Genomic DNA, 24,888 nt, shown 5'->3' on the forward strand with positions numbered 1-24,888 from the left:
CAGAAGTGATAGAGTCTGCTAATTATGAAATGACCTTCCCAAATAGCTGTGCAGAGCAGGCTGAAAACCCCAGCCCATTAAAATGACATGAATGTAAACACAAAAGATGCCTGTTCTTGTTTTTTTGCATTAATTTGGTCCTTTTTACTGAGCAGAATGAAAAAAAAAAAAAAAAAAAAAAAAAAAAAAAATTTAATCATATGTGTAACTTTGAACCTGTGTAGGAATAGCCAGTCCAGGGATATTTTTGGTTCACCTTAGTGGTGATTGTGAATTTCACTGCAATTCAGAGAATTTGATGTGATCATTATGTTTTGGGCTGCAGAGAACCTCAGCCATAGATCACACCTTGGGATCCTAGTTCTGAAATCATAATTCTTGTTTGTGTAACACCAATCATTTGGTGACCTTTTTTTTTTTTTTCCTTTAGTTACTTAAAGGTCTAGTAAATACCACCATTGGAGCATTATTTGTGTGAGATAATGATTCAGCCAACTTCTGTGCTGAGTGCTTCATTATTAGCTGTGTGGGCCTGGGGTTATTGCCTTGTACAACAGACAGATAATTATTTTGTTTCCTAATTTACAGACTTTCCATTTTCTCAGTCTCCAGTGTTAGAAAAAGATGATATCAAATGGAATAAAGAGATTGTTGTGAAGAAGCAACAACTGTTGGGTTTGACCTTTAGTAGTTACTGACTTAGTGAGAAAATGGTATATTTAAATCAACAAAACCACATCTTACATTTAATTAACACATTTTAGATTTTAAGTAAAAAAAAACAAACTTAGTATTTTAGAATCACTTTTTGCTGTCTCTAAAGACAGAGGAATGGACTGGCTTTGACCTCAGCTGGAATTGAGAAAAGGAGGTGCCAGCTGGAGGACTAGAGGACTGTGGGGCAAGACCCCATTTTAAACTTTCAAAATTCTAACAAAAAGGAAAATGAAAATAAATTCCAAAGAATTTTAAAAATCAAATTGAAAACACGACTGGGAAAGGTTAACAAAGAATCTAAGTATGGCATTTTAACATTTAAAATATAAGAGGGAGTTAGTTTTTCCACACTGTTAAAAATTACAGCTTTTTTAAAAAAGAAATCTGCTTAAAAATTAATAAAGCACAAAGTTATGCCTTTTTGTAATTTGGTGAGGATGAGAAAATCTGGTGAGTCACTGACAAAGGACATAAATAACATGGTTGTGTGTATGTGTCTGTTTTTAATTATTTTAATGATTCTTAGTAGAGTGGATGTGTTCCTGAATGTCCAGAAATCGAGGAACGCTGGGTGTTTCTCCAAATCCTGTGCAAGCACAAAAGGGAAGAGGTGAGGTACCCTGGTGATCATACATCAGCGTGAGCAGGGAGTGAAGCATCATTAATTTTAGTGGTGCAGGCAAATATTCAGCAGGACTAAGTAAGTTACAGAACAGAAAGATAACTCTGTGTGTGTCCCACCTTTGGAGCAAAGGAAATTCCATGGCAAAAGTCATATTCAGGGAGGATTAACATTGGCCAGTGAAGCATAAAAAGTCTGTAAGTGCCAGTTATTAGTGCAGGTTACTGTAATGAAAGAACACACCACTGTGTATGTGTGCAAGTGAACTTACTTAGGACTGCAAAGATAAACTGGGAAAGAGGACAGAGTTCTGAAAAGCTTTAATTCTTCTAGCTGCTTCATGATTTATAAGGTAGCACTAAGGAAAAAGTTTTTCAGTGCATTGTTTTTCCACACACGGCTTGTCTGATTTATTTTGCATTTGGCTCCTTCTGCAGTTAAAAATTCTGGAGCTGACAAATCTGGTTTTTCAGCTATGCCAGAAAACTCCCCGCGAGCTTCAAGTCCTATCTGCCCTAACCCCTCCAGTAATGGAGCTGAACATGAAAGATGGGTTTGCCTCCTGGATCTGCCCTGTGGGAAGGATTGCACAGAGCCTTGTGGTGCTCTCGTGTGTCGTGATGGGCTGCAGTGACTCCCCTGGGTGAACAGAGAGGGACTCAGAGCAGGGTTCTGTGCAGGTGTCACACACAGCTTTCATCTGTGCCTTTCTTCCTTATTTTCCCATTAAAAATCTGTTATTGTTGCTGCTTTCAACAACAAAACAGGGAGCCAAAATCTCTCCTGGTAGCTACCTCATGTCATCTTTGCTTGTCCCAGAGGGGCATTTGGGGATGTAAACCAGAGTAGTAATAAGTCAGGAAAAATTTTGAGAAAATGTTCATCTAGCTCTGTCACTTCACATGGGTAATTTTCAGTCATGAATGTGAAGGATGTGGAATTATTTTGATTTTTTTTTTTTATTGTGGAAAACTACTAGAAAAAGATTCCTGAATCTAGAAGTAAAAAAACTACTAGAAACAGTTTCTTTACACTGAAATTTTCTTTAGGCTAGGCCGATACTGAGTGGATAACCTCAATGATCTGAGGTGTCCAAATCATAAATAACAGTAGCTGCAATTTAGGGATGATGCAAATTTCCCAAAGCAGATTCTAATGATTTTGGAGAGACAAAGGCTCAGTTGGAAAGTGAACAGCCTGGAGGGAATCTCCTGTGCCTCCCAGCTGAGCAGCTGGTGCTGTGTTTCACTGGTGAAATTCAGCCTCTGCAGCCCAGGTGCTCCTGGTTCTCAGTGCTCAGGTGAAATACTGGGAGAAGATGCTTCATCACAAATTTTTCAGATGTAGCATCTAAAGATATTAATTTAGTTGCATTTCATGATTTCACTTTCAGGCTTTACGTTTTGGGAATATTTGGAAGAAAAACAATTACATTTCTTTCCTCTGTTTGAAACTTTTGTTTTGCTAGAAATGGCAATTACTGTACTCAAAATGAGTCTGCAGATGTTTCAAAATTGCAACCCATTATGTAAAGCATTTTCTAAGTCTTGCTCTGTTATAGGTCTTTTATTCTTTCCAGCTTAGCAAGTTTATAGCTGTTTGAACCAATTTTGGACAGAATTTGTCTTGAGCTACTTCAGAGCGTTGTTTTCAATCCATTTTTCTTGGAACACAAAGTTTTTTGCCTCGTGACTTGAACAAATGCAGTTCAGGCCCTGATTTCCTTGGACTGATGTGTTTGCAGAACTCATTCATAGTTGGGCTGTTGGTCACAGGCTGGAGTTTTGTAAATCATTCCCATTTCTTAAACCTGGCAGTGAGAACTTCAAGGAAAAATATGAATAACCAGAGAAGCTTCAAGTGGTTACAGGACGTGCAATGTAATGAGTTATTGGTGGGGTTAATGTTGCTGTCAGTTGTGTGTTTTTCTGTGGTTCATATTTCTAGGTTTAGTCATCACTCTCCATCAGCATGCAAACTGGGCCTTGGGCCTTTGCCTAAATAACTGAAACATTAGAAGAAATAGAATCATGAATTAGACATTGTTGAATATGTTACATCAGGGCATGATTTAGCAGAAAATTACTTTGTAATTTTTCTCCAGTTTCGGGTAATTTTTCTTAGGAAAGAGTTCCCTAATGTAACCCCAAATATAATTATTAACACATTTTAAAATAAATAAATAAATAAAGTAGAATAAAAGGTAATATTTTAGGGAAGGAGACAGTAAAGATTGATAAAAGGTCTTGTCAGGATAACAGAATTATTATAATTCAGTATTTTTAGGTGTTTGCAGATGATAATTATTTCAGGATTAAACTCATAAAGCCTTTGCTGTTTGAAAATATTTCCCTGAATGTTAATTGCTTTCAGAATGCTCACCCATACTCAATGGTATATTAGTCTGCAATCAGAATGATGTCATTTGGATGGTGACCAAATCAAAAACCATTTGAGAGAGGACAGAAAGAGCTGTCAGATGGGTTGGTTTTGGCTCTTCTGCTTGAACAACGTTGCTGTGATGTTGTAATAACCTCCTTTTAAACAAGAGAATTATTCAAGGGACCCTTGTCTCACAGTGTCTCCTTCAGGATTTTCTTGGCAAAGAGCCCACCTGGTTGGAACTGATGATGTTGGACCTTTGAATTAAACAACACAAACCGACCAGTAAATCTAAAAAGAATTCAGATTCCATCCAAATCTAAAAAAAAATCCTGTAAAAAAACCTGTAAAATCCTTCCCAGTGGGTCACACAAGCCATAGGCATCTCTGTCAAAAGACAGCTGAATTATCCTTTTGCTTTTTCTGTGGTGTCTGTCAAATACACTGTTTAGGAAAGTTCAGCAGATTATTTTTTGTTTCAAAAAGAAATTCAGGCTACAAGAACTGATTTTTTATTTTCCTCCAAAAGGCCTTTATTCCTGTGTAAAGGCATTCAGAGATAAGTTATCACAATATTGCATCAAAGGTGGGTGGCTGACAGAGTAATGCAAAGCAGCAAGGAATTTTTCACTGAATTTTTAAAAATGTTCATTAAAAAATCAGAGCTTTTCAGAGAAACATGGAGCTTCGGTGGAAACATTCAGATGGCATGTCAAAAAGTCCTAATTCTTCTGCTTGTGCCTGGAGATGGCAAAGCAGAGACTTGTGGCTGAGGTAAGCCAGCGAGTGCCACATTGAGCTGTTTTTTGAACAATTTACCTTCCCCTCTCCATTGCTTAAACCATCCCATCCTTTCTAAAGCAAGTCACCAGCATGTTTCCAACTCAGAGGATGGGCAATGCACATTTTCAGACAATCTCTGATGCAAAGTTTGTTACTTCAGCTACAACTCTGTCATCGTTAGGTCAGATATGACAGACACACACGTGATCAGGGTCTAAGAAGAAAAAAGTTTTTATTCTGCATGTTCTCTAGCTTATATACTCTTCACAAAGCATGATCTTAAGTCATTAACTACATCTCAATAACTTATTGTATTCATTGGTGCAAAGCAATTAGCATCAATATAATTGGCAAAAGTTTTCAATAAGGCACGTACACACATCTGCTTATGCACGTAGTTTAGCTTACAAAGATTTTCATGTATCTTTTCTTATCTGTTTCCATGCTGACAGCCTTGTCTTCTTCCTTGCTATGGGTACACTGGAAAATCATCAATTGTTATTTCTTCTGTTAACTCAGCTTTGCTTGCAGGCCAGCTGTCAAGCCCCTCCATGCTTGCCCCTTTTTGCATCTGAGCATCAAACGCTGCTGACAAGGATTTTTGCAGGGCCCGGTGCAAAAATCCAAGCAGACAAGGGAGACACAGGGCATAATTACAATCACCAACAGAATTAACAATCCAGTCTTCAACAAGGCTTTAAGCCACCCAGTGATGCCCCAGCTCTTGAAAAAACCATTCAGCCATCCCCATCCATCATCCACTTGTAAGTGATGACTCTCTCTTTCAAGTTTCTCTTTCCCTCTCTTGGTTTTCATTTTGGTTGTCTTATTTCTCACCTTGAAAACACACCAATCTTTTAGGCATAGCAATTTTTGGAAATACCATTGGTATCTCTCCTCTGCAGTGTGTTGCCTGGCTGCTGTTCACTGCTGGCTGTTACTTGAGGGAAAACCTTATGTCGAGGAAAAAAAAATTAAAAAGAAGTTTTTTTTAAAAAGAAAGTGTTATGAAGTGGAGCATGTGGGTTTTAAGTGGCATAAACTGCTGGTAGCATATATATGGGAAATTATTTGTTTGTAAATTTGATCAAAGCCTCAGTGCTGGAGTAGCTATTGTTTTTCATTTGTCTGTCTTTCAAGAGCTAGTGCAAATTACCTCCACTGAATATTTTAAATGGTGAATACAAATTTGTTCATATTCATTCCTTTTTTTTGTTTTCCTACTCATGATTTTTTCTGGTTCAAGGTTGTTTTGGTTTTTTATTATGGAAGTGATATTTTGAAGTGGCTGTTGGTAGGTTTTTTTGGTGTTTGATAGAAAGAACTAATTTGTGATGGTTTTGGGAGGTGATAGTTTGTTGAACTACTAGAAAGTTGTATAAATATATATACATAGTGAAAAATAGATATTAAAGACAAAAAAAATCTTTTTTTTAGTTGATAAAGAGGTAACAGGGGCTGGGTCTTGGTGGGCAGTAGAAAAATAACATTCTGGCTGAGTGCTTGCTGGATCAAAAGTGTTTGCAAGCTGTGCAAGCACAGCACAGTGGAGCAGCTCTAGAGTGGTGAGGGTTCTGTTGTGTGAATAAACAGATGTGGAAATACAGCCAATGTCTTTTGGCAGTATTAGAGGTAGTATAGGTATTATAGTAATATAACACAGTAATAAAAGTTAGTGTTTACTTGAATAGAGAAACACTGGCACATACACAGGTGGATGATCCTTTCAAACCAGCACCCTCCCTCTTTCACAAAATGAAATTTCCTTCCTTATCTAGTAAGTGATTTGTGGAATTCAAATCCTTGGACATAAAGGGTGACTCTTAAATACTTCAGTGTAAACAGCAAAGCCACCTTCAATATAACTCTCGATAAAATCCTGTTTTATGCTTTTTACACTTGATTTTTCTAGCTTGTGTAACGAGGCTTAGAGCCAAGTAGATTAAAAAAATGTATTTTTTTTCCCCTTACATAAGTACTCAGTTTTCATGTTCAGCCTCCCCCAGCAATTGTTCACAGTCTGTCATCCAGTGAAATTGAAATAACTGTTCCCCCAAGGCCTCCTTCCACTTCATTCCCAAGATTCATCCTGATTCCCTTGGAAGTGGGTAGAGGATGTAATGTGCAAAGCAGCACGATTCTGGCAGTGTGGGTTGAAGCTGGGAATTCCCTCCACCTGCTCTGAAAACACCTCTGTCTATTCTGCTCCAAGATCCCAAATCTTCTCCCAGGAACAGAAGCCTGAGCAGTGTTCACTGGCTTGGGAAAGGAGGGAATTGCCACAGTGTTCCCAGTGTTTGCAGCAAAGTGTGGCACTGATTGAAGCAACACAAAATAGGCTTTATAAATAAAATAAAAAATAAGCAGGCAAAGGAGCAAAGAGTAATCACTGAGGGAATAAAGGATAGCAAGTAAAATATTTTTATAGAAGGAAGGGTGCAGAAAAACAAGAGGAGAGCAGACATAACTGGTACTGTAAATAGCAGAGATCTGCTGTGTTCTAATGATACTTTTTATGAGCAGTTAACTTTAGATTCAGGTGAGTTCCCAAGAGAACTGGGAGATCTAGAATAAGTTCCATAATAAAGCGTTATTCCCAAGTGTAACCTGTGATAGTCTACCCTTCCTGTAGAGTGTAATTTTGATTCCTACATTGCTGTATGTTCCCTTAAAGACCCTTGTGCCTGGAAATGTAACCTCTCTAAGATCTCTACATGTCTCAGTCTTGAAGTTACTCATTCTAGAAAACAGACAGACATCAAGTGTCCTTTTGGAGAAGCCCCTGGAGACTCCTGCTTGATTGCTTCCCACAAATCCTGAGGCTGACTGAGCTTTGTCTGACATAACTTCCCTGAGAACCTGCAGGGCTAGGAGCCAAAGAGTGGTAAATATTCAGCTGTTCCTTCAGAGGATGGAGCCCTCACATTTTGTGCACTGCAAACTCATAAGAGATTTTTGTCCAGGCAGTGCCACAGGCAAACCCCCAATCTCTTATTTTATACACAAGGGTAGTTCTGCCAGACATGGTCTAATCAGTGTAAAGAGTAATGTGGATTCTTTGTTCCTACCCTCAAATTAATCTGTATCACAGGAATTTTGAAATACTTGCTGTTCCTGTGACAGCTGGGCCCTGGCTTGAAGTGCTTGCCAGAAACTGCCCTCCAGTTTCCGTGGCTGATGGGACAGAGCAGAGTGACACTTGGAACAGAGAAGTGACAGAACTTAGAAAAGCAGCTGCTTGCACACTTATTCAGTTCCTGGCCAAATGACAGGCCTGGCTGTCACTGGGTCGTGTCTTTTGAAACTCCTCTTGTTCTAGGGACCCATCAAATCAATGATAAAGGGTGTTCTTACCTGTGGGAAATGGATTTGTAGAGAATTTTCAAAGCCTGACAGTTTACATAGTTTGTATCTGTTTGTAAACTTTGAGACAAGAAATGCTGACCTCAAAATGCCATGGAATAGGATAGATATTGTTGAGAGAAAAATGGAACTAGAAACAAGTTTCAAAGGATGGCCTTGCAAATAAGACTGGATACTTTGAAGAAATAGAATTATGAAAGATGCATTGTAGTAGGACCCATGAGGGGTAATTTTAGATTATTTGCTTTAAGACATTTACAGCATAGTATGGCAAAAGTTCATAAATCAAAAAGCTCTTATACTGTATTGTAATTAAGAAATAGTTTCTGACTGTGATGCCGTGAATTTAACATCTGTATTGTCTCACCCTTCACATGAGACTGAAATAGAATAAAAGTTTTTAGATGCCTCTCAGTTGCCCCATCTCTGGGTCAGAAAAAGATTTAATCCGACACTTACCTTTGGGAGCATCGAGAATTTGAGTGTTTTCCAAATAACCAGTTTTGTGGTAGGTGCCATCTCCTGGGTGGAGGCTTTCACCAATACCTTTCTGTAGGGTTCCACACAGGTCGTGTTCAGCTGAGACAGTGTCATGGTGAAACCCACAGGACAGGGGTTTTTACGTTAATTACAATAGCAGCAATTGGCACAGAAGTAGGGACGTGCTCTTTCTTCTCTAGCATCTGGAGAAACCAAGCCTGAAGGCAAGCTGAACAAATCCAAAATTATTTAAAAGAAAAAAAAAGCTAGAGAGGCTGAGTTCAACACTGCTTAAATGGAGAGTTTTTCCTTTTGTTCATTCATTTGTTTCATTTAAGAGTTCTATCATTTGTTTCAGTCAGTCCTTTTACAAATATACAATGGAAAATGTGAAGTGAAAATTAATGCCTTTAAAAGAGATTACCTGATTATTCCATTCTGCCCACATCGCCAGTCACATGCTTGCATATAAAGTTTCTGCAGGTAGGGAGAAAACATAACATTCAATGATGATAGTATTTGAAAGATAGCTTTATAAAAAGCCATAAGTTACAAGTGACAGCAAATGCTCTTTAGAATAAGAAACCAGTAGTTTTCAATTAGTGTTAAATGAGAAATTATGTTATGTCAGCTGATATTAAATCGGTACAAATGTCTGGATTAGTACAAAATTATCTGATGTCTGGAAAAAAAACCCCTTAATTTACTGAATTGATATTAATCAGGCTCATTAGCTGTAGTGTGGCAGCTGCCATCTTGGCTAATGAAGAAAGGACTGAACAGGGATTTCCACACTAAAATTCATAGGCTTGGATTGACTGAAAGAACAGTCCCTCATCATGAGTGTTCTAACACTTTATACATTTTTAACTGAAGGAAGACCTTGTTTGTATTTCTGCAAGGGAAGTGAGGCTCTGCCTGGGAAAAAAGGCTTTGCCATTTGCAATAATTATCCAGTGAGCACTGGGCATGGAGAAGGTCACACAGTAAACAAGATTTCAAGATTTCTGTAGCATTTCCTTTATTGACTGTGGTATTAAAAGTCAGCATTTGTTCTTCTACTTAACCTGCTCCACAATGCCATTCATTGGGCGTGATGATTTTATCAGGAGAAGCACTTTAATTTAATTCAACTTGTCACTTTGAGTGGCTCCCACAGCCCTCAGTTCCCAATTGTGGATAGGGCAGTTTGTCAAAGTGGCCACAGTGGCAAATATTCCTGACCTGTCAGTGCCTTGTTGTGTGTGTCACTCGGAGGGACATTGCTTGGTCATGGAAATGGAGCCTCATTCAAGGATGCCCCATTTTAAATCTTTTTTTGCATCAATTCAAAGCTTACACGTGCTGTCTTCAGCTGTTGCCCAGCTTTGTTATTAGGAGTTTTCAGACCAGCCATTTAAAGGTGATTTAAACTATATTTTGCCTGGCTCACCCATGACTGCCACCCCATGTGTATTGCTGGTAGGAAAAACATGGCATTTACCCATATTAAATTCTGGCATGCACGGATTTTTGGTCGGTCAGCAGAGTACCCATTTTGATGAAGTGTGGCTGATTGAGGGGTGTTCACAGAGCATGGATATGGGGGGAGAGGAGAGGAAAGATGGGACCTCTGCATCTCAGTCCAGCTGCACCCTCACAAGGACAGCACTCAGGGTGAGAAAGATGCCAACAGCAGAGGCAGGGAGCTTCAAAGTCCCAGGAGCATCCTGTGTCAGCTGGCTGATCTGTATTTATTCTGCCAATGCAGTGACTGCCCCTCGAGAGCTTGCTCCACTCTTTACCTGACTCAGGACATATGGAAATGTGACATCTGCTTGCTGCAATAATACTTCCACAAATGTGATTGTGAATCTTAGAACCACTCCTGGACTTTTTATCACAACAACTGAATCTTAATTCTGTTTTCTTCTGAGAAAAAAAAAAAAGTCTGCCTGGGGCTGTTATTTTCTCCCATATGATTGAAAGATGCTGGCAAGATGGGTTCCCACATGGGAAGGAGGTGGCAGTGTTATTAAAAAGACCTATTTGCCATGGCATTTACCTCTGGCATAAGAGCAGCTTAGAAACAAACACAGCATTCTGTGGAGAGCCCATGAGAAATAAATCTCTGCTCTTTTGACAAAGAAAACAGAAGCACAGAGAAATAAAATAATTTTGCCAAGGTTACCTATCAAGTAAAATTCAGGATGGATTTTCGTTCTTATATCTGCCTTAAATTCTTCTGACATGAAAATCTGTGGATTTTAACCCCAAGGTTAAAATTCAGTTTGATCTGAAGAGGCTGATGTAAGATTTCCTTGGTAAAAGCTTAAGAAGCAACATCTTCTTGCTTAGGGGTTCATTAAAAGGGATTTTACTTTATTCTAAAGTTTATTCAGATCTGGTCCCACAGCTGAACATGTCTCAGCAGAGCTGAGATGGACTTTTAAACCGAGATGAAGCTCAGTGTCAACTCCCAGCAATGAAAGAGCAGCAAGGTGTCTGAAGTGAGATTAGTTTCAGCAAGCCTCTGCAAAGCAAGCCAACCCAATTTCATGTAAGTCTCTGCCTCATTTTCCTACTGTGCCTGCCCTCCAGCTCTTCTGTTTTCCATGGTAACTAGGCCAGCTGTCGACTAGGAAAATACCCTGGGGCCATCTAAAAAAGAAAGCTTTTCTCTTACCAATATCTTACAGCAAGCTTTCCTTGGTACATGAGCTTAACTTCAAATTCCCATTTCTCTATTTACAAAGCCAATATTTGGGGGCAATAAAGCAGTGAAATGGAAGGAAAATCAGAAGCAGACCAGTATTTAAAAAGGAGAAATCTGAAGATATTTCCATCTCTGCTCTGCTCTCCTACCTTTGCAAGAGGTACTATTGCTGTGTATAACATGGAGCAAAAAATTCATAGAGGCCAAGAAAAGAGGAAGAAAAATAAAACCAGAGATGAAGAAATAAAACCAGCCTAGAAAAGGTATGAAGATAAAATATTCTTCTTTACCATGTAAATGCTTGTTCTTCTTTCCTGTCACCATCTTTCATGGTCACCTCTCTTTTAACTAAATTAAAACATGGTAGCTATCATCTTATTTGAAAAAGATTGCAGAGTAGCCTTATGCATAAGGAGAGCTGTAATGTGAAGAGATTTCTCCCTTAAAGGACTCAGAATCATGAAAAGATGAAAAAGTGTGATTTGGACTCTAAAGACTCCCCCATTGAAAACTCTGATTTTCTCTCTCCTATTCCCTGTAAACAAAAGAGTTATTTTTGAAGCCTAAGGTACCCCATGTCCTCACGATGCCACTTTGAGAGTTGTCTCCAGTCATTCTATTGACAAAGTCACCCAGGTAGAGGCACAGAGCTAGCAGAGCACTGTGATCCCAGAGTCTGATCCCTGCATCCTTTGTTGCTGTGCAGCACTGAGCTGCCACACAGCAAATTGTCACCAAAAGGAGGCTCAACATCTTGCTCTGTCAGATATGAGAGGTCTTGTAATCACACTGAGCTACAAGGATTGCTGAAACACTTACAGCAGTACCTGCTGGGGCTCATGTTTCATCCCTGTTCCTGTTAGGCACTGATTTGAATAAAGTTCCCTTTGATAGATATTGGGAAAATAAGATAAGCGGGTCTGCTAGCTTACAGCAGTGATGAAAGCAAAGATCCAGGGGACAGACATGTCAGGAAGTAATGTGGAATGAGTTCTTGTTGTATCTGTGCTACCTGTGCTTAAAACACTGTAGATCTACAGACAGGCTCTTCCAGAGAGGTAGAAGGGATGCTGCCTTAATAGAAACATTAATTCCCCATGTGTTTCAAACATATCAAATCTCAGACATCCCTCTGCTGCTGTTGACATCTGAGCACCTTTTCTCTAAAAATCTGAGACTCCACTTGAAAGAGAACAGCTTTGAATGTAGACATTGTTCAACAAAGCAAATTCTTGTAACTGAATGCAGAGCAAATAGGAAAATTAACAGCTCTGCAGAAGAAGTCCTTTTAAATGTCATAATATTTGAAAAACAATGTCAGTGTCTTATCCTATTTCCCCAGCCCCCTAAACCAAACTCTTCATTTCCCATGCCCAGAGTCACTAAAAAAAATAATCTGAAAACTCTAGGATTATAATGTAAAGATCTGGCTCAGAATAAATGAATAAAATCTGGAATTGCTCCTGTTATGAGCAGCCTTAATGACCTTGTAGAAAGACAATTTCAGTTTCCCCCCTGAAGCTGTTTCTGTGTTAGTATATTAATGTCATGGTGTAACCCTGATGGCAAGCAAGCCCCACACAGCCACTGTCCCCTGCAGTGGGATGGGGCAGAGAATTAGGAAAGCAAGAAAATCCCTGGGCTGAGATAAAGACATTTGAACAGGTAAAGCAAAACTTGTTGCACAGGAGCAGCATGGAACAAGGAATTCATTCATCACATCCCATGGGCAGGCAGGTGTTCAGTGACACCATCACACATTGGTGACTTAGGAAGACAAATACCACCACCTCAAATTTTCCCCCTTCCTCCTTCTTCCCTATTGTATTTGCAGGGTTTCCCAGGCAGAGGAAGGAATGATGAATCTGACTCCATGTTTTCAAATGCTAATTTATTATTTTATGATACTATATTATAATAATATACTGAACTATACTAAAGAATACAGAAAGGATACTTACAGAAAGCTAAAAGATAATAATGAAAACTCGTGACTTTTCTCAGAGTCTCGACACAGCTTGACCCTGATTGGCCAATAAGTCAAAACAATTCACATAAAACCAATGAAACAACCATCTGTTGGTAAACACTGTCAAAACACATTCTAAAGCAGCAAAACACAGGAGAAGCAAATGAGATAAGAATTGTTTTCCTTTTCCTCTGAGGCTTCTCAGCTTCCCAGGAGCAAAATCTTGGGCAAAGGGATTTTTTAGAAAATATGACAGTGACACTTCCCTGTCTTTGTTTGCTGAGCATGATCCCTATGGTCTGGTACATCCTTTGGTCACTTGGGGTCAGCTGTCCTGGCTTCCCAAATTTTTGTGCACTCCCAGCCCACTCACTTATGGGTTGGGGTGAGGAGCATAAAATCCTTGGCTCTTCAAACACTGCTCAGCAATAACTAAAACTGAATTATCAGCTGTTTCCAGCACAAATTCAAAAAACAGCCTCATACTAGCCACTGGGAAGAAAATCAAATCTACCCCAGATAAAACCAGCTCAACTAAAAAAAATTAACCAACAAACAAAGTAAAGTTACCAAAGTACTGCGGTGTAACTCGTTTAATTCTGCATTTTTGTGTACTTTTGGATTGCCCAGCGCATGCAGAACCATTCAGAATTAGTTGTGTGTCTTGCATTGTGTTTAATAGTGTCATGAGGGATTTTTTTTTTGTTCAGCTGTGAAGCTAATGGGAGCCACAGATGCTATCCAGAGCCATTTTGATAGACATAAACTACCCAAACAATAGGCAGTTGAAGAAAAAACATTTTCAGTTTCTCCTCAGTGTATTGCTGTGATAACTGTGGCCTAAATTCAGAAACAGTACAAAGCTTTGCAAGTCCATTGGCTCTCATGGACTGCTTCATCTGAATTAATTTTGCATTTTATTTATGTAGTTTGAAAGTAGAGTAGCTTAGTCACCTCCTGTATTCAATTAATTGCCGGCATATTGGACAGCATCCCAATAAAGCCATTGGGTCTGCTTATTTTAGTGGTGATTATCCCATCTAATCCCATTCCCTGCTCACTCCCAGTGCAGTTCCCCACTGGGAAGAGCACAACAATTTCTGTTATGCCTGGAATGAATGGTGCATTTCAGTTCCTCTGCATGAATTTACTCTGGACTCTCACAGTGACAGATTGTTGGACAATTTCAGGCTTTGCTGATGCTGGTGTAAGATACTGCATGAAATTCTGACAACAATACTTCATTTGTTCTGAGGAGAAAATCTGCAGCTTTGGAAAAAGCACAGACAGGGACGTACTCAGTCATGTGAAGAAGGCCCTGGAAATGGAACCAGACTTTTCAAAATTCATGCCAGACTTGAATGCCAAGTTTCTCATTGAATGGAAAATAATACTGTCCAATTGATAATGTTCATGAAGATATTAAATGCAGTACCTTTGTTAAATAATATTCTTCTTTTCTTATTTCCAAATGCAATTTTTGGAGAGGAGATTTAATGACTGTCTTTAAAGAGGCAGTGGTGGTACTTCTTTACTCATAATCTACTATGAATATTAATATATTCAAAACCAGTCAGACCAACAGTTGCAAGTCTGAGATTAAGTCACCCTCCGTATTTAATGACACTTTGAGGTGAAGGATTTTCATTTCTGTAGCTTTGAATTGATGTTTTATTAGGGTGGCATCTTTGGTGGACCCTACTCAGAGATTCTGAAGTTATCTAAGGTCAGTACTGCTGTATACAAACTGCCACTAAATTTTGTTGTGTTGGTGTTCTGCTGGAGGTTTTTTGGGGTTTTTTTTTTTTGTTTTTTTGGGATAGTGTGTTTATAAATTACTGCTTTCAGATCCTACCCAATGAAGAGGAACAGACTAGGAAAAGACACAGTTTGCTAGAAATTTTTTTATTTTAATTTTTTTACCAGCTGTAGCAGAAAGAGAGGGACACTGTTAGCACTGCTTTTTACTGAAAGATTCTTGCAGCACTTACACTGAAGTTATCATATCCATTCAACAAATTACAGAAGACCTTTTGGAGGTGATTGTTTCTTGCTTGAACCTTAGACCAAGAAGCTTCTATCTCTGCTAGTGACAGTGGTACCTGTGCTTTTTACATTATACTTTCAATTAATTCTTGATACAGTTCACTTTCAAGGTTCATTTCATTTCTGTTTCACTCTCAAGCTCTTTCTCCTCCAGACAACATTGGTTTTATCTGGGATTCATTTTCTTAATGCAAAGTGTGTGCAGCTAGCTGTATTACATATCAAATAAAACATTTTTCTGCCAGGCAACCTCAGCAGGGTTTGGCCCTTCCCTGCACAGTGTAGCATGGCCTTTGTTTTCACTGATCTGGTAATTTTTTTGGGAGTCAGCAGGACATGCATTCCAGAGTTCAGGCATTGAGTGGGAGTGGGAGGAGCTGCCTTGATTGAATCTCCTGAATCAAGTGATTTGTCTGAATGCGGATTGTATTGTGGCGTTCATAAAGAACTTTAGGAAGTTAGAAAATAATGGAAATGTTGTGTTTCTCAAGCCTATCCCCCATGCTTTATATGTCTGCAACAATATTTTGTTGTCAAAGGGAGATCAACGTGGTAGGCTTCTGTTCTGTGCTATAAAAAAAAAGAATCAGAAAAACAAAAGCAAATTAATCACGTGGTATGTTAAAATGAAAATTCACTTTAAGCAGAGTTATTTTCTGTTCAAGGGTAATGCTTTGAAAAATGAGTCTCTAAAAGCAGCTCTGTTTTATGAGAAGCAGCATGTGGAACTGGCTGCAGGTTTCTCATGTGAGAGGACTGAAGAGCCAAAAGTGGACAGGTGTTTCAAGCAACTGAACAGCTGCTGTTTCTTCATCTTGGAGATTTATTGGTGACAAAGATTCAGAGAAATAGAATTTCTCTGAAATATTCATAGAAAATGTACCACACTTTACTCAGTCTACTCAAGAAATATAAACTGTCATTCTCTTCTTCTTCTAGACTAGAAATAAAGATGAAAGATCAGCAGATGAAGCAGAGCTTTGCCTTTTGTGCCTCTCCCTTCCTGCTGGCTTTGTTCTTGGTCAAAAAAAGGGAGAGCAAAAGGAAGTTCATTCTTTATCCTTCCAGTCAGGTTGATGTCCTTGCTCTGTGTTTCTGTAAATCCATGGAAAATGCTGGGTACTCCAGTCTCTTGGGAGAATGGCAATTTCTCTGCCATCCTTCTTGTACAGTAACTTCTGCCTAATTGACTTTGCTCCCCATTTTCCCCTGCAGAAATCGTGCTGTTCTTAACGTGACAGGTATTTTGTGCTTCTCACCTGTTAGTTTGTTTTTACATCTGTTATTTTGTCATCTGCAGTGCCCCAATAGTTCTACCCACAATGGTGCTGTTATTTCTGTGTTTCTGTTTCCCTTTCTTTGTTTTGTAGTACATAAATCATTCCTTTCTAGAGTTTGGGAATGGTTGTCCAGTGCACTACTGGGGAGATAAAAGTTAAAAATGCAGAGAGGTCTTGCAACTGAGTAATTAATTTAAGGTTGGGAATGGTTGTACAGTGTACTACTGGGGAGATAAAAAACCAAAGAGAGGTTTTGCTTGCAGCTGAGTAATTAATTAATAGCAGCAGTTGCCCACTCATCCTCATGACCTGTCACAGGGTAGATGGAGCCCTTAATCTTCAGCTGTACATTTTTGTCATCTCTGTCATCCACGTGTCTCTGGGCAACTTGCACTGAGACTTAAGGAGCTGCAAAGCCTGAGTGGAGTCCTACAGGCAAGCCAGCCCTGTTCCTTGTTCTCCTGTTTAGGAATGCAAACAGTAAAATGTTTTCTTCGAGGAGCAGAAAATGAAAACAGTTAAAAGCTTCAGGCGCGTGCCACAGCTCCGTGGCACAATACAGCACAAAGGACAGATTAGGAGTTTTGCAGGATGTCTAAGGATAATTAAGACAGATGGCAGCCTCAGACACAGAAGCTGTACAGTGGTAGAGAGAAGTGTTTTTGTGTGCTAATCTTTGATACAAGGGGCTGCAGAGAATAATTTTTAAAGCAGTTATTGCCATAATGAGCAGCAGTCTTGTACCATTGTTTTCTTCTTCTGTGATCTGTCCTGCCTCCAGCTTAGCAAAGCAGAAAACAAACATGAAATGCACCTTCAGAACAAGGTCAGGTTTACCAAAGATTGACCAATAACAGACGATACCTCAGCACTCACAACCCTAAGGCACCTTGTTTTCATGGTGGATCTCTGAATTCAAAATTTTGCGGAGTGTAGAGAGTATGTGCTGGTAGGTACCACTTTTGTGTAATAAATCCCAGAAATGCACTTGGAAACACATTAACCAGGGTCGCTCTCCTGATATTGTGTCCAAATAACCCAGTCAAACTGCCCTGCTCCTTTGCAACAGGTGGGGGCTAAACCTGCAGTAAGATACTGCAAATCCTGGCCTTTTCTTCTTGGGGTTGGGGGTTTTTTTTGGTACCAAGTGGCTTGACAGGCTACCCGTGAGCTCATCTGTCCTGTCAGACATTGCTCCCCAGTCCACCCTGCTCCCCTTTCTGAAGGAGACAAGGAGCAGATGTTCAAGCAGCAGAGTTGTCTGAGCCACCTCACTCCTTCATTTGTCTGCCAAATCCTACTCAGAGAGCAGACTGTGTCAGCTTCCCTGTCTTCCAGCACCACAGAGGGAGAACGAGGCCAGCTCACCTGTTTTTCCACCAAGACCTATCCAATCTCCTTCCCTTTTTTTCCCTCCTTAATTGCTCTTTTCTGTATATCTGCTAGGTTTAGCCCTGGTTCTCCTTCTCTGACACAGCAGCCTGACTCAATTCCACCTTCCTTTCTTCCCTGTGATAAAAATCTCTCAGCCCCCTTGCATTTCTACGTGCAGGGAAGACACACACACCCCTGCAGCTGTGAGTGCCAGGAAATGGGGCTGGAGCCACCTTGCAGGCATGGAGCAGGTGTGTGCAGAGAGGAGGAGCAGCTGCTTGCAGAAGGCAGAGACATCTTTCAAAGCACCCCTGTACCTGACTAGATTTCTAGATTTCAGGTCAACTTCCATCTGTACTGCTTCACTAAAGTGACCTGGGGACAGTGTCTGAGTTCGCCAGGCCTTGGTGAGAACGAGGGTGTTTGTCCCAAATCAGAGAAGCTGAAGAGCAAGGAGGCCTTTCTGTTGTTAGAGCAAGATGCTCCATCTAGGCCTGGCATAGAGCCAGGCTTTTGTACCGACTTCTGTCTTGCAGAATCCTCTGAAAATTATCAGGAAGAAACAACTTCACATGCTTCTTTACTGGCAGCCTTGGGTTTTAATCCATCCCAATTTTGTCTTCCTCTGTGACAGCTAGGCATCCTGTTCTAACTTGAATATTTCATTAGTGTCTTCAGCACTTCTCCACCTCCCAGCTCCAGAAGCTGCAGATTTTCCTATCTCTGCTGAGTTCTCACCATAGCAGGGTGAAGATGTGTGTGCCAGCAAGCTGGGAGGACAGAATTGCAACAACATATTTGTTCATTTGTTGGACAAACATTTCAGGAAAGCCTACAATGAGTCATCACATCAAAAGGTGTCCTTTGCATGCTTTTTGGGACCACTTTCATGGAATGAATGTAAAAGCCAAAGCCAGTTAATACAAATCATTTTGCAAAGGAAGGTCTGCAGGCTTTTAGGAGTACACCTGCGCATACACCCTCTGTCCTTGTGTACATCTTATGCATAAGCTCTCTGAATCTGGCCCATACTCCTTTCTCAGAAAGGAAAAATAAATTTTTATATCATATGTGTGTATAAACTTATTTTCTGTAAACACTCAGCCACAAGAATAATCAAAAAATGGATCTTCCACGTTGATCTGTGTTATGCAGGGAGTAGCTCTGTTTAAAACAGTGAACTGATTTGGTTTTGCTATTTTGCTTGCTGCATGTGAAGTCGTAAGCCTTTCATTTTAGGGAAGTAAAAGCTGGTTTAATGTTCTCTGTATCTGAGAGGATTGAAGGGCCATCTCAAACATGAAGAGGTAGCCTTTATGGATTCCCTAAATATGTACTACTGAAAATGGAGTAGGTGAAGGGATATGATTCAGATACTCCGCAGCTGATTCCAGTGCAAGCCCTTAGTGCAGACAAGGCTCTGCACCAGCATTCCATGTCCAGTTCAAAACAGACATCACAGTGGTAGTTTAGGTGCATTTGTATTTGCAGGACAGAGGTGAAAAAGTTCAATCTGTGTTTGGCTGCACTGAGACTGAGCTGGGCTTTGTTTTGGTAGACTAAAATTCCTGCCCACGTGACAATTTGGACTGTACCAGTGATGCTTTTATTTAAAATATAATCACCAAGCCTCTTCCTGACTTGCTGTTGAAGTGGACTGAGTGTGTTTTTATTTTAAATGGTGTTGTTTGCCTACAGCTGAGCTAAAAGGCCGCTGCAGAGTGTGATGTAGTGCCCTAAACACAGGTTATTTTAGACAGGGAATCTGAGACATCTGCATGGCAGGGGCACACATCAGATGTTGCCTCTAGGGGACCCATGCCCTTCCAGGGCAGCAGCTGGAGGAAGTAGATTTTCTAGGATATCTAAAATGGCATGAGCTATTGATATTTAAGGAGATTAATCCCATCCTGTGGAATCTTGGACTTATTCTGATGAAAATAGGAAGGAATATGTTTATCCACTGCCACGTGTGCAGTGTTCCTCAGTTTGTGAAAGGCTTTGGGTAAGAACACAGCAGCCTCTATGTGCTCAGGTTTGCATTCACCAGGCACTGCAATGACAACTTTTATTTCCTTCAGATCCAAAAAGTAATTTGTTTCTACTAGTCTGCAACGGAAAAAAAAAAAAATCATTTCAGTCTTCTCCAGAGAGTGTTGTTGATAAACTTCTCATATTGCTTCCCTTTCATGTCTGGGCATTTCTGATAGAAACACCACTCATTCTTAAAGGATTTTTAAATCCTCATTTTAAAATTTTAATTTTTTTTTTAAAAAGAGGTTTTATGTAACTAGAAAGGGTTTTCAGAAGCCAGGAGGTGATATTGTTCTGCCTTGAATTATATAGGAAAAGAGGACCTAGAAAAATAATTTCTTCCTAAAAGGTCCCTCATCACCAAAAGAGGCATGTGCTGCAGTAGCAATACTGTAATGCCTTATATATTATAATTATATGCCATATTTATCGTATTATATATGATATTTGAAGGAGATGAAGCATCTATAGGAATTATTGTTTTTCACCCTTAAATATCAGTGTTTCAAGTAATTTCTTGGGTTTTTTATATGACATATGTCACATATTCATTTGTGTGATGTGCCTTGAAAGTCAAGAGCTTCTCTGATTTCTGTCCTGTGAAAAGTGGCATTATTTTTTTTAGGTCAGGGCAACTGCATTAAGATTCAGAGATTTATGAGGAATTTAAGGTTTGAGGTGTTCTCAAGGGTGAAGCTGTGAGAGGGAGAGTTCACACGAAAGCAAAGAGCAGTTCACCAGTCCTGCAGGCAGAGGGAAATCCCAGGATGTTGACAACAGTGCAGAGCTGGTGATTCCATCTACACTTACAGAAATAAATCAAACAGTGTACAAAACCTCTGGCCTGAATAAGGAAAAGATCTCCCAATGATCAATTTGATTAACTAAAAAAACCCCTCAGAACTCCCCAGCTTTCCTGACCCAAATAAATGTGTAATTAGAGAAGACTTCATGATGATTATTATTAAAAAGAGTATAGGTTTGGCTTTATTTCTGATTTTATGTTGGCAGTAACTCCAGTTCCAAAGCTTTTGCAGGCTTCAGAAGAACTAAAAGCTGAGTTTTACTTTAGACCAGCATTTACCAGTAAAGAAGGGAATAAAATGGGCTCATTTCACTCTTTTTAGCAGTATAGCCAATTTCAGAAATGTCTCCTCAGCTTAAAATAGTGGAAGTTTCTAGAATTGATGGTACATCTGAGACTAAAACAGTTTTTGAATGCACCTCCAGAAAGCTGAAAGATGTGCTTGCTTGTATAAACGAACTGGCAGGAGAAAGAAAACCATTTAGGAATGTATATTTAACACTGGCCTTCAAAAATGCAACTTCTTTTCACTTTGTTAACTTTTCTTGCAGAAATAAGAAGAAATACAGGCATTGCACTATGTATGACAATAAGAAATGACAGTTTTTCTGTTTCTTCAACACATTTGGAATCTCATTATTATCAAATGGGACTTGAGTCTCATTGCCTACAAGCAATAACAATTTTTTTCATTTTCTGCTGCCCAAAGTGACCAAATGTAGATTAGTCTGGAGTTTATTGTTCCTGCTAGAACTGATATATAATAAAATTAATTTTTAGACTTTTTTTTTTCCCCTCCTTCCTTCAGGCTGCTGAAGAATGCTCAGAATGAAGTTCATTTCAGAATGTGGTATAAGAAACTTCTGGCTGCTCTCCAATTCTGTGCTGGACAGACCCTGAACAATGAGTTTTCTAAGGAAGAAAAACTCATCGGAATTCTGGAAGACATTGCCACAAAAGTGAAAGCTGCCAGTGAGCCAAAAAGAAAGGTTTGTTAAATACTTCCCCTTCCATCTAAGTTCTTGTAGAGAATTTTTTTTTTTTTGTTAAGGTAACACCTCTTTCTTTTAATACCCTTTACATAAATAAACCAAAGGCTTAACTAAACTTTATAAATATTTTTCAGCTCTGAAAAAAGGTAACACGTAGATATTTAATGGGACAACTCTCATCACTGTTACTCTTGAGGTCTGCAGATCTTTTAAACCGTTTAAATTCCTTCATCAGTGGATGGAGGAATTCCTTCATCAAATGGACTTGGAGGTGGCCAGAAATAATGGCAACACGGCTGATTATCATTTCACTGAGAGGAATGCTGGCATTCAGCACCTCATCCCAAAGTATTTGACTCCTGTAGAGCTGCAGCATTTCTTGAAAGCTTTACTAAGAGTTGTTCTCTGGACATACCCTCATTTCTAGCAAAGACAACCAGAGTGGAATGTAGCTGATCTCTCAAATATAGCTCTCAGCAATGAGCACTGAACACATATCTGCAGAGATGCCTCCCTGGCAGTAGAAACTTGCAGATGTCTTCTCCAATGGGTGCAGTTTTTATGTTGCATAGGTACATTTCCAGTTCAGAACTGTTCATTTTCCAGGATAGCTCCTGTTTTCCTGGTGTGCAGAACTGCTTCTTGTTGAAATCTCAGCAAGGCAGAGCAGAAAGCCAAATAAAAATATACTTGCCACCGCTGGTTATCATGAAGGATATCATGAATCTTTCTGCCTTGTTAAGGATTCAAAGGTTTTCAAAGGGTTTCTCAGAAAACTCTCAGTGCTGCTACTGAGAGCAGCAAAGCAAACATGGAAGTAAAAAGACAAAAATATTTGCAGAAGGAAAATCCATGCAAAGAAGAAGAAATAGTAGTAATACATTATACATTACTAATGCATAATTCAGATTTTAGAGATTAATCTCAAGGCTGCAGTTACTATGATACCGAGAAGCTCCCAAACCTTGCAGTTAACAGAATTAGGCAAGGGAGATCACAGTGTTGAGGCAACAAGCAACAAATTGGGAAGATCTTAGGAAAGTCAAAAAAGCCCAAGAGATACAGCAGAGCAATACAAGGCTAATTGACCCCTAATGAAGGCTGTTGAATGACAGAATGGTTTGGGCTGGAAGGGACCTTAAAAATCATCATTTCCAACCCCCTGCCATGAGCAGGGACACCTTCCACCAGACCAGGTGGCCCCATCCAACCTGCTTTCACCGGTAGAGATTTTATCTGACATCCAGTCTAAACCTTCTATTTGAAGCCATTCTCCCTTGTCCTGTCACTCCATGCTGTTGGAAACACACTCTTTCCATCTGAACCCATGGGGCAGTGTGAGCTGGTAGCACAACTAGGCAGAAAAAGCATCTATTTGGAGTAAAATTACAGCTCTTATTTTTAATACCCCAGTGTGACCTCATTAGCTGCTGTAGGGTCACATGGATGCTGCCAGCTCTGGAAATTGCATTGCTTGTTTAAAGTATAGAAAGACAGTTAAAAAAAAAAAAGAAGAAAAGAAAGAATGAAAAAGCTGCTTTTGTGTCCTTTCATGCTGCCATAATGGTTCTTGTGCTGCAGGAGGTGTTGAACGTGGAGCTCAGCAGACTCCAGCAGTTCTTCCAGGAGGTGAAGCTCTGCCGGCTGCCCCTGAACCCTGCGCTTGTTGTGCAAGGCATAGAGGCAGATGTAAGTGTGATCCATCACATCTTCAATTTTGCTCTTCAGTCTAGAGGGGAGAAGGAGAGAATGCCCGCGTGGAAATGATCAGGAAATGATCGTAGTGATATCAAGCATAAATCATCTGGTTGATTCACACCCAGCCTAATTTCCTTCAAACCTTTGCCTGAGGCAGAGGTGACAGGGTGGGTGGGGTGGCTGGTGCATGTGTGTTCACACCAGCCAGAGGTTTCACCTCTGAGCAGCCCATTCCCTGCCACGGTGTTGGCATTGGCAAGGACACCTGGGACCTGGTTCCTGCTGTGGGAATCCATGAAATCAGAGGGTTTTGGGAAAGCTGCAAAAGGCAGGCCTCAGAGACAGCAGAATTGTCATTGGAGCTGAGCAGGAGCCATAAGATTTGTCGGGAAAAAAATTATGTAAAAAGTAGAAAAGTAAGGACAAATAGAACAATGGTCTGTGTATTAACACTTGTCTAGAATAAGTCCTTAAGCTGTAGAAAAGTCTATCTAGTGAGATATTAGGATGTTCTAAGTTTAATAATGGAGCTCTGTGCATTGTGTTTTATGGCTCACAAGCAGGTATTGTATTTGAAATAAGCAAGCATTGTTTTAACCAAAGGTACATGTGCTTATAGTGTCTGGATGGAACTACTGTCAATGTGCTTTTGCTTTGTGTGATTGGTCAAAAAGCTTTTAAAGTGAGTTGTAACATTAAGTTCTTGGTCTGCTGCCTGGGATGGGAGCTGGTGGCACCTTCCCATTGTCATAACCATGTAATGAGGCTGATGATGGAAAATTAAATAGCTCGAGGCACGTTCCTCAGCAGTCCTGTCCCATTTGTGATTTGTAAAGAGACCCTGGCCGGTGATACCCACCAGGGAGCCCTTGGTGTTTTCCCCATCCAAGACTCTCCCTTGTCAGGTATGGGAGCAGCAAAAAGTCTGGAGCCAGCTGTCTGTTTGCTGAGCTGACTGAGAATTGCTAAAATGTTAAATATTCACACTAGCTTATCTGTATCTCCAACCCCTATTAAACATGACTTTAAGGATAAAAGAAGCAACAATGCTCTTCAGTGTTACTTGACTTTGCAGTATTAAGATTCAGTCATTCATTGTTCAGAAATATTTTCATAAACAACATAAAGCCAGGAGTTAGCTGATTCATCTCTGGAGAAGGAAAATGTATCCAGCATGAAGAAAAAGAAAAGCCTGAACAGCCATATATATTACCAGTTATAACTGCCTAATTACAGCAATTTGTGCTCTATTTTTGTTCTCTGGCTCATTATCCATAGTAGACCTGATTCTAAGAGGTGCTGATCCCTTCAATTGCCTCTGACCTGTGTTTCTCCAAGTAATTGCCATTCAGCCTTGATCTGGCTGAGGACTGAGGTCTTCCAGCACCCCACAGGCTTGGGCAAATTGTGTGTGTGATACAAGTCAGAAGGATTTGAAGCCTGCTGCTGCTCCCTGCTTTAAGGCTTTTGGAAATAATGACTAATGGAAAGGTATCTCACCATAAAGTCATGCTATTTATACTGCACCAGCTTGGCTGGACAGCTACAAAAATGTTTAAATCTAATATCTGAAAAGGGGGTTTTTTTTTTGGTTTTGGGGGTTTTTTTCATTTTTCTTATATCATTATAGGCCATTATCTTTCTATAA

The 24,888-nt window shown here is 39.8% G+C and overlaps 1 protein-coding gene across 6 annotated transcripts in view; it reads left to right on the forward strand.

Moving 5' to 3' along the window:
- Window positions 1-24,888, forward strand: part of PIK3C2G (phosphatidylinositol-4-phosphate 3-kinase catalytic subunit type 2 gamma) — a 203,685-nt gene that overhangs the window by 97,699 nt on the left and 81,098 nt on the right. For all 6 annotated transcript variants that reach the window (XM_038154909.1, XM_038154910.1, XM_038154913.1 and 3 more), the window contains 2 exons: window positions 21,359-21,539; window positions 23,124-23,231. In XM_038154909.1, the coding sequence (XP_038010837.1) occupies window positions 21,359-21,539; window positions 23,124-23,231 (289 nt within the window). The remainder of the gene's footprint in view (window positions 1-21,358; window positions 21,540-23,123; window positions 23,232-24,888) is intronic.

This window comes from Motacilla alba, chromosome 1A, assembly GCF_015832195.1.
Source record: "Motacilla alba alba isolate MOTALB_02 chromosome 1A, Motacilla_alba_V1.0_pri, whole genome shotgun sequence".
Lineage (NCBI taxonomy): Eukaryota > Metazoa > Chordata > Aves > Passeriformes > Motacillidae > Motacilla > Motacilla alba.